The following is an 11224-nucleotide window of genomic DNA, read 5'->3' on the forward strand; positions in this document are numbered from 1 at the left end:
GCAAACTATGTGAACCGATACCAACCAATCAAATGCTTTCTTGAATTTAGGTTCAAATTTAATTTATAAATTAAAGATAGGGGTAATTTGGTAATTTAACCTTTTGTAACCCCCTAATAATTAATTGGGAGTTACAAATCTTTAAAGATACATCTAATTAATCATGAGATTTTTATGATTTCTTTATTATTTCATGTTCATGTTCTTGATTTCAATTGATGTTCTACATATATTGAAATTGGTTGGCTAAGTGTAGAATATTTTCGTTTCGTCCAAGATAAATGGAGAATCCGATTGTAAAACAACTTCAGGATAATGTAAACGACAAACTTAATTCCGGATATGAATACGGTCGAAACACGATTCCCGATGATGAAGAAGATGATCAAAGCGTTCCGATTGGTAAGTGGTTAGTATTTCTTGTATATTGTTCAAATGAACAACCATTACCTTTGTTGTATATTAAATATGCTTTGCGATATGGTTGAAATCGTCCAAGAATCTGATGCAATATATGGGCCTACATATGTTCAAAAAACACACTACAAAATATGAAACAATGGTAGTAGATAATAAGACATACAACATATGAACACATCCTAAGAAAGTATGATTACAAAGAAATTAGCAGCATGAACATTCTGCAATCATCCCTGTATAAAATGAACATAATGATTATTGAGTCTGATTTTTAGAACATACGGTGCATAACATTTTTTGTTGCATCCATGTTTTCCACTAAGATGCTCCTATGTGTTGACCACATCAAAATATGGTGTGGTGTTTTTCGAAAAGCAAGGATCAACATGCAGCAGATGTGAACAAAAGATTGCAGTATCTTTGTTCAAATCTGAACATGTGTTCAACTTTGTACATTGCAAGACACAATCGATGTTCACACGAACATTCGGACGATGATACGGTGCATAACATTCTCGCTGCATCCATGTTTCTATGTGTTCATGTGATCAGCGGCTGTGTTCGTTTACACATTAAAATGTTGTGGTCGTTCACACAGGTGATGTTCACATAGATACGCATGGCCGACATATGAACATAAGTTGTACATGTGTTCATAGTTTCTATATGTTCGTCGAGCACACCTCTATATGAATGTACGAACACGGGGATGATCATAATGTGCATAAAATTTTCGATGCCTCCATCTTCCATGTGTTCATGTGATCAGCGGCTGTGTTCGTTTACCCATTAGGATGCTGTGTGAATGTTGTGGTCGTTCACATAGGTGCTGTTCACACGAAGCGCATGGCCGATCATGGCCACATGAACAAAGACGGCAAGCGCTCTACGTTCATGCTGATCATGTTCACACGGAGGCAGCGATATGCAGGGCCGACAAATGAACAGATGTTGTACATTCGTTCATCACTGCTTTATATTCGTCGAACACACCTCTTTGTGAACATATTCACAACGTCAAGAGATGCAGATGTGTTCACATGTTGTTGATATGTCATGTCGTTGTTCATATGGATGCATATCCCACGTACTTTTCTCATTTTTTCACAGATTATTCAAAACAAAAGGTAGTTGCATATTACCTCAAGATCTTTTCTTTATGATATATGTCACCATGTCATGCATCATGCTGTACCTGTAACATAAATGGTCATATCAGATTACATTACCTATTTATATACAATAGTAATAATGAGGTATGTTCGACAAATCAATTAAGATATTTTTTTCAAGTTGTTTGTAGTTTATCTTTACCTACCTGCTTGTTTATCTGGTAGATTCAATTATTGTTATACCAACGTTAATACCACATCCTAACTACTTTGTTCCATCAGATCTTGATAGCATAACTTCTTCACAACAAGAAGTTGATTATGACATAGGAGAGAGTTCAGATGGAATAAAATTTTTTATCCCGAAGGTAGATGACGCGCTTAAGCCAAATATGAAAGCACAATATGCGACTATAAATGAAGTTGAAAAGATGTACAGGACTTATGCGGACAACGCCGGCTTTGATGTTCGCATGCATGTAAAAAAGACGAACAAGCATGGTGAAATTCAAACTAGGTGGTTTGTCTGCAGTAGGGAGGGAAACCCAAAAAAGAAGGATTTTGATTCGTTGTACATGCAGCCGGATGAGAGGAGATACCGTAATACAAACATCAAACGTTGTGGTTGTAATGCTTGCATAAAAATCCATTTGACTAAGGATAGGGCTTGTTACGAGATATATGAGTTCGTTGAGGCACATAACCATGCATTGTTCAATAATAACGATTGTCGTTTCTCTCGGAAGAATAGACAGATGAAGTATACAGATTTCAAAACTGTTCTAAATAGCTCGAGTTACAAAGTCGACGCGAGGAGGTCTCACCGTATTCAAACCGCATTGAACGGTGGATTTGAGCGTACTCTCATCTCTGAAATTGACTTCAAGAATTTTAAGAGGGATGTTGTTGCTTGTGTTGTGAATAAGGACGTGACGATGTTGATCAATAAACTATCAAACAGACGTGATGTTGTCCCCGTTTTTTTTTAATACAAATGTAATGAGCAGGAGTTGAGCGCAATTTTCTGGGCGGATGAAGTTGCTAGAATTAACTACAAAGAATTCGGTGATGTCATATTGTTCGACGGTACCTTTCGCACTAACAAGTAAGATCACCAATTGCAATTCAGTTATTTAAAGTTGATAAGATTTGATATTTTTAACGGACATATGACGTGGCTACGATTATATACTCATATTTTTTTATTTGTATTCCAGGCATGCAATGATTTTTGTTCTTTTCTTGGCTGTTGACAACCATAAGGCGTCTGTTGTTGGATCCGCTCTCATAAGTGGAGAGACGATTGATAACTTTACGTGGGTTCTAAAGGCCTTTCTGAAGTGTCATGCGAAGCAACCGGTGTTCGTAATTACAGATCAATGTTCTGCAATGAAACAAGCTATTCCAAAGGTGTTCACCGAATCCAAGCATTGACTATGTATGTGGCACATTATGAAGAAGGTCCCTTCAAAGGTAAGTAGTATATATTCGCTGCTATCTAATTTAATGCGTTTTTTGTGTTATTCTTTCATATGTAGAAGCTTYGTTGACGCAGGTTAGTGTYRCACTAAATCATGATACTACGTTCAATAAAGTAATCAACAAGCTCGTATGGAACATTCATATTGGCCCATCGGAGTTCGAACGCCGTTGGAATGAGATGGTAGATAAATACAATCTAGCCGGGGATACTTGGTTTACAGAGATGTATGAAATCCGACACTCGTGGATTCCTRCCTACTACAAGAACAYGYCGATGTCTGGKCTAATGAAAACAACCTCAAGATCCGAGAGTTCGAATTYATATATCAACATATACGAATCGTACTGGTTTGATTTGGTGCAATTCCTTAATAATTACGACGTAGCTATAGAAAAACAAAGATAYAGACAATCTRTTCACGAATCAGTGACAAGAACGACTAATCCCAAGTTTSTTACTCCATTGCRCWTAGAAAGGCATGCATCAAGCATATACAGTCGGAACGTGTTTTTTGACATCCAAAAGGAAATAAAGAAGGYTGTTTGRTTTTGTGCTATTGAGACCGTGGAATGCCGGGATGATTTCAAGTCATTCGTGATAAGCCAGACGGCCAAGAAATCAGATGACAACATCTCGTATYTGGTATMCTATCCCTAACTCGCAACACAATGGATTATATKATATTTATTGTTTTCTTGACTGATGTTGTTGGAAACTTCTTTCATGACAGGTGGGYYGTAAKTACTCAACAAACACAGTCGAGTGCGATTGTAACCTATTTACACGTAATGGGTATCTCTGTCGTCACGCGTTCAAGGTACTAATAAATGACGAAGTTGAATGCATTCCGGAAAAATACGTATTACGTCGATGGAAACGAKAGTTAGTTCCAGTACAGATWCAGTCCGCAAGAGTTCGTTAYGGGGAGGTCAACGYCGAGAAAGAAAAGTCTATAAKTGAATTATATTCCAAGATSGAYRACATAATAAGCATCRCCCGCAATGATCAATMTATATTRGATAGATTGGGGCGTAACCTCGAAGAATTCATGGTTGATATAGAGAAGGAAGTTCCATACGAAGACCCATCACAACAAAAGTTGGATGCGATTAGAGATCATTTAGGTGTTTCCATACCTGATGAGGTGGACATTCTACCACCATCTGGAATAAGAAACAAAGGTTGTGGAACTGGCAAGAGGCTGGTAAGTGTATCTGAGAAAATGCAAACTAATTGCAAAAAGGCTAAACGAAAATGTGCAACGTGTTGGACAACGTAGTGGTCATGACTCCCGTAATTGCCCAGAATTGATAGATTAGTTAGATGGCAAGTATTTAGAATTCTTATCGTTTTGTTCTAATAGGTCGGCGTCATCGAAACATGTTGTTCATGTGGCTTTATTTGTTAAACAACTTGAACTTGATCTCAGTGTTTTGATTGAATCAATTGTTGATGCTATTTCTTAGTGCCATTAGTGTTATTGATACGTTATGTACATTTTGTATTGTGTTTTTTATATATCCTATACGGTTTCACCAACTTCTCGGGGATGGTAGTATCCCCGTTTTAATGAATATGTTTACTACATTGAAACATGAAGTCGGGAAAGGTATGTGTTCATTATGTTTCTAACATGTAGCGCGCCCACGGATACAGTATATGAAATTTAGATGCAATTCACGATATTACACAAATATATAACATGTTTGTCAATGCAAAATTTGAACCTTACTGGAACGACCATTTTACGTAGACAACATAAAAACATCAGAATGCGAAAACACAGTGCACATTAGAAGGATATTGGTTTGCATGATGCATATATCATGTTTGATGTTTCATGCATATATCAATATCTATGAAGCATTAATATTCTTCTCGGAATGATCATTATACATCTCATCACATGGTAAGTCAAATCATGATGCAAAGTAATCAAAATGCGTGATTTTGATATACCGATGTTACGAGATAAAAACGCATATATATTTAAAGGGTTGTAAACAAAAAATAAAGTTCAGAACGAACCTGACACGATGATACAAGTTCAGGTTATGCTAGATAGTATCAACACGTCCATCCACATGTTAAATGACATGCAATGTCACACATCCCAGTTGCACTCCCACGCTTCCCTATGAGTTCAACGCGCGTCCCTGTTGATTGTCACAGAACGGTCCACGAAAAATAGTGATCAGTTAAAACTGCCATAAGTTGTGTGAATATGTAGGTGTCAGTATACCAATATATACAAAAAAGCATGTTCATGGGAAGAATATAAGTAGTACATGATAGACAGCGTGGGAAAAACGTAATGATATAATATGGTTGCTATACCCCATTCAACTCCGGATCAAGGACCGTACAATTGGTTCTTTAAACACCGATCATGGATATTAAGGAGTAAACTCAAACAACATTGGCATGTGCACACATGTCGTTGTTCATTTGAACGTGTTTAGTAACATCAAGTGTCATGTATATGCGTTCACAAACAGATAAGTTTTGGTTTAACCAACACACCTCCGGATGAAGGACCAAACATCTTGTTCATTCAAAATCAAACATGGATGCTTTATCTATAAAATGAATAAATATTTGCGTGTGGTCATGACATATAGATCATGCACATGTGCACATTCAGACAAATACTACATTATCAGTATGGTTACTACTGCTGATCCATTTTATTCGCATATAAAATATTAATTTATCACATTCACTTTCAAACAAAACCAACAGGTTATATCATGTTCATGATCAAAATCCATGTTATACGCATAGAAGATACTAAAGCATTAAACAAAAAATTGAGATATCCATGTTGCAAAACCGAATACAAGTGCCATCTACACCTTCCCTCGACCAATTCGTATATTTCCACGTGTCTTCTTGGCGTTGTACGATGTTTCCATTGAAATGAAACGCTTGACGTCATTGATGATCGAAGCCTTACGGATGTTCTCTTCACTCAAAAGGATTTTCGCGCAGTATTTAGTCCGTAGTTCCTTAAGCTGCCTTTTCTGCTTTGTACTCTCTTTGTAAAGACCGCAGTCCCACTTCCCCCATCGGCACCAAAATACGTCTCCAGATGTCGCATCATCATTACCCCACAATCAATCGAACTCTCATGTGACTGCCACCGAGTCCTGATTTGCTCCTGATCCATCTCAGCATAAATTTTTCCGGCATCGTGGCCCTCTCTCATAAGATGAAATATCATCATATCTTGCTGAATAAATTATCAGGTTGACAAAATAATTAAGGAATCATGCGGCATGTATAATATTAGTACTAACAATGTATACTTACCAATACGACCGTACTAGCTCCATATATATCTTCAAGGTTGCCATCCCGATCCTTGGAGTCAATTATAGCGATTGAGGGCCGTTTCAAGTCGAAAACAACAATGTAGTAGAATGCTTCCTCTACGATCGGGAAGAATACCTGTAATTATAAATACGTAAGATACAGTCGACAACTACATTATTTTTAAGTATTGTACGCTGATATTAGAAACGCATGTTATATACGTACCATGTCAATGCTGCGCATACTAATGATCTCCTTATCATTGTTTGCGGAACTTGAAAGGTTTTTTTTTAAAATCTCGTATCTTTCGTGCATATCCAGAGAAAGGTTCCTCATCATACCATCCATCTGCATACAAAACAAAACCATTAATGGATTTGTATATAGTGCATGTTCTATATTCGTAGTGGAAATATTGGCTTCTTTATTTATTTTACCGAAACATTGGTGTGACAGAAATAGCGTCGCAGAGAGTCATTGCTCCGCAATCTTTCATCTTTGTTTAGCACTGCTGACCACCCGTCTAACACATCTCGACAAACCATGGATTGGGATGCAAGCGATTGCAACGCATGTCGTGTTAGTCTTCTTCCACACGGGGATACGAAAACAGGTTATCTGGGTATTAACATGTAAACATTATGCAAACTCATATATTTAGACAATAAAGTAAAATGCATGAACTATGAAAATGTAAGGTACAACTTACAGTAACCCTCCGATACCCCTTAAGATCCAATATTGTAGCCTACGCTCGTCATTTGTTACGTCGAATGAAACAGAACGTGTGATATACGGTGACCTTAGCTTGAAGCTCAACTTCGGATCCCTCTTCGACAAGGTCAGCCTCGGACACTCCTTCATTGCTAGTGTATTCACCGTATCCACAACATCAACTACCTGTTTCCCTGATGGACTTATCCCCAAATCAAATGTCGGTGGCTCGATTCCTCCACCCAAAGCAATTGCTTTGTCGCTGATTCTCGCTCGTTTAAAAATCTTACTTGTCTTATTCTCAGTCTGATCACTATTTCTACTCCGTACGCTACCAACTTGCTGCACCTGCGGCTGTATTGTATGAATCCCAACTGCTTCCTTCTGAACAGACCGCGTATATCTCCTGTTTTCCTTTGACAGCTGCATCGTTTTCTCGTTGGATGCCCTATCCACCTCCGCAATAACCGTTGGACTAGTCCAGAATTGCGACAGCGGCGACAACAAGTCTGGATCCGGTATTATGGCCATCTTCGTAGGAGTTACCTCAACAACTGCCGGGTTAGGGACTTGGCACACCGTTGGGTCTGCATAATCCGTACCCACGGTTGTTCGTGTATCCCATTTGCTCCCTTTAAACAACGCTGCTAATTGTCTTTTGAAGCTGTCAAAATCTATATCATCCGGGAATTGTTCAACAAATGCTTCCAGCAGTAAGTCTGCTTCTACTCTTCGAGAGCACAATTCCGCAATCTTTTCCCCCATGATCCTCATACATTCCTTAGGAAAACAAAAAAACATTGAGTAAAACAATACATATTATGTGTACGATCTACGCAGCATATTTTCACATATCTCAATTGCTATGTCGTTTTGGTAGGTTCATGTACATGTAATGTCGTTGTGCATGTGAAACAGGCAAAATAGATGAACATCATGTGTACATACCGACCATGTTTAAAAAAAACATTTCTCATTTTATTAACCAGCCAATGAACGTAGGTGAACTTCAGAGCTCTCTTTTGGTGCATGAACTTAAAGTACAAAGCAAAGAGATGGAGAAACATGTCTTTAATGATGAACATGAGTACCGAGTAGGACGAGGAAGAATGTGCAATAGCTAAGCTGAAATGGTGGATCATCATAGTGGAAACTCCTGTTGCTACTAAGCAAGTGACCAGGTTATTAAGATTTGAAAGTATTGTTTAACTCAACATCTCTAACAATTACTAAACATCTTCAAAGTAGTTGTATCAGTTTTTAATTGCTAGGAAATCAATTTTGCCTAACTTGATAAGTTCTCTTATTATTCACCAATTATTTTCCAGCTTCATATGAAACTGCTACCTAAGGTTGACTACCCATTTTTCCCTTCTTCTGCCCTTTACGTTAGAAGACATGATCAGAAAACTATACCTCCCAATACCATAATCCAGTGATACATCCTTAGTCCCTACAACATTTACCATAATCTACAAGGAGCATTTGGAACATATCAAGTTATAAACTCTGCTTTCTATGCCTCAAAACCTAATCCAGATTTTCCGTTCCTTGGATCTGGACACTGCTCCAGCCCTGGCTCAAGCCAGAAATCTGGGCATAATTCTATGGGAGGTGAGATGGCAGGGTTATTTTGGCAACCCAGTAGGGGTAGCCCAGAGTATTCTCCACTTCCTAGTCCCAAGATGACAAGTCCAGGCCCTAGCTCTAGAATCCATAGTGGTGCTGTCACACCACTTCATCCAAGAGCCGGAGGGGTAGCCATTGAGTCGCAGAATAACCGGCCAGAAGATGTAAAACAGAAAAGTCACAGGTTACCGCTCGATATCAAGCCCCTAAATAGGCTTAGTCTCCTGGAAGAAAGCGAACAATAATGAATATGGTTTGTTGTCTCACCGATAAGGGCATGTCAAAAACATTATGGCCTGAAGCTGTAAAAAATGGGCTACTTTCATCCGAAGAAGAAGCATGCTGTAATAACATATCAGTCAGAGAGTCCAATAACGCGAATCCAACATATGTTGTAATGTGGTACTAGTTGTGTTTGGCAGAATCGCGGATACAGAATGACATATATATAGGTTATTATTTCATTTGTATGCAACAATATTTCATTAACTGTAACATTTTATAAGTTACCTGCTTATTCCTTTGCGCGTCTTTTGCTTGATGTCTTCGACTAGATCCAGCCTCATATTTTTTTGTCATACCACCAACAACATTTGTGTCGCATGCAACATGCCCGACACTGGCCATACGTTTCATCGCAACACATCCAAGTCCGCCACTCCTAATCTCCAACTCTTGCCGTTTATGAAGCAGGTCCATTGTCCAAGACCTAATGGGCGGTGCATCGTTTGATACTTGGATCTGTTCGCATTTTGTAGAATGTACATACAACAACTACAAGGTATGATAAATTATTAGTTTTTTCGTGTTATTCGTATTCCTCTTTTAATTAAAATCTCTATTAACAAAAATGGTACTTACTGTCAAACATGTCAATGGTCCTGCATAAAAGGACAGCAGGCTTTCTCTATTCCAACACTTCTTACTTGTTGCGATGCAGTCGAAAACGTACTTACACCAATTGATCTGTGGAATCATCTCTAAGCTATGGATACGGGACAGAAACCTCAGGTTGCAAACTCCTACCCTGCTGCATTCCGCAAGGGTGTTGATTACTATAACTAGGAAACCCAGCTTGAAAAAGTCACCCGCATCAGCAGATTTGTGTACGACATTCATAACATCTTTCGGCCGCATCTTGTCTTTTGTGAATTGTTTTCGCCACGCCGTAACTATGTCATCAATGCAATGTGACGAATCAGCTGAGTTCAGATCAACTCCACTCATCGGCAGCCCTAGAACCTTATGGATGGACTCGACTGTGATGGGGATTACACCATTTCTCATCTTGATGCTCATCGTATCTGTATCGAGATTATCCACTACATAAAATCCCATCTTCGCCGGAATCCCATCTAATGTCATATCCAGTAGTGACTGGAAACCCATGTCCCTGATTGCTGCCCGTTGGGCGACAGTTAGTGACTTAACTGTGTCGTACAATGTTTTCGGAGAAGTTCGAGTTCTGATGCATAACGTCGTGTCCTTTGCGTCATTCGCAGCAATTACTTTGTTTTCATCTCCACATGCCAAGCTTTTTCCCTTTCTAGTAACTCTTACAACAGTTGTATCTCAAGTCTGATCGACATTTTTAAAATCATTATCACGCTCACTTTCTGCATTCATGGACAATTTACAAAAACAAACTTAAATAAATCAGATAATGGATAATGATACAGGCATGGATATGTGTGCTAAATGTTAATTGTTGCAAAAATTTATTGAACACTAAATACATCGTCGTACCTGCACCTACTTCACCAGTATCTGTCTCCACAGGGTTATACTTGATGGGGTCTATAGTGTCTTTTATTGACTCGTCTACTCTTGGTATGCTAACATTCTTAACAAGCCGACCTGTACTCAAAATAGAATAATTATTTTTAAAAAATCAGTCTACTGTGTTAATAGGATTACAAGGCTTTCGTCATATTTTTTTAAATTACATAAAAAAAATGAACCAAACTAACCTGCTTGTTTCGTGGTACCCATCACCTTGGATTTGGTTAGAATCAACACCATTAATGATGATGCACCTATATGGTTCATTTTTCATCAGTTTGAACATAATAACTATGTTTAATAAATAATATGTGTGCCCAAAACATGGAATGATACCTACAGTGTCTAGCATGGTGGCAATTTATGACAAGACCATCAATTGTTTGACAGATAACAACATTACTCATTACGGACAAATTTCAGCCATATGAACATAAAGGGAAAGGACAATAATAACATATATATAATTATGACTTCGATCATATCTTGACACATGCACAACGATACTACTTTTTTAAGAACTTCGCACATGTGAGTGCAAATCATATCTGCATATCCAATCACACATTCACACGATCACAAAAGGTGATGTCTTAATGTTAAGGACATTTCGTTGTGCTTGAGTGTTCACATGAACGCATCCAAAACACATTATTACTACTGTCTATATATACGTAATGTAATCTACGTTGACCATTTATGTTACAGGTACAGCATGATGGATTTGTAAACTAAGCAGACCAATCCAAAGTTGTCATGACATGATGAC

The 11224-nt window shown here is 38.2% G+C and overlaps 1 protein-coding gene across 1 annotated transcript; it reads left to right on the forward strand.

Moving 5' to 3' along the window:
- Positions 1-281: 281 nt before the first annotated feature.
- On the forward strand, positions 282-4294 carry LOC112516174 (protein FAR1-RELATED SEQUENCE 5-like). The gene is made up of 8 exons (XM_025123196.1): positions 282-402; positions 1190-1297; positions 1758-2449; positions 2540-2637; positions 2750-2848; positions 2908-3005; positions 3071-3657; positions 3746-4294. The coding sequence occupies exons 1-8, from the start codon at positions 282-284 to the stop codon at positions 4292-4294; spliced, it is 2352 nt and encodes a 783-aa protein (XP_024978964.1).
- The last annotated feature ends 6930 nt before the right edge of the window (positions 4295-11224 follow it).

Source organism: Cynara cardunculus (genome assembly GCF_001531365.2).
Source record: "Cynara cardunculus var. scolymus isolate 2C chromosome LG 8, CcrdV1, whole genome shotgun sequence".
Lineage (NCBI taxonomy): Eukaryota > Viridiplantae > Streptophyta > Magnoliopsida > Asterales > Asteraceae > Cynara > Cynara cardunculus.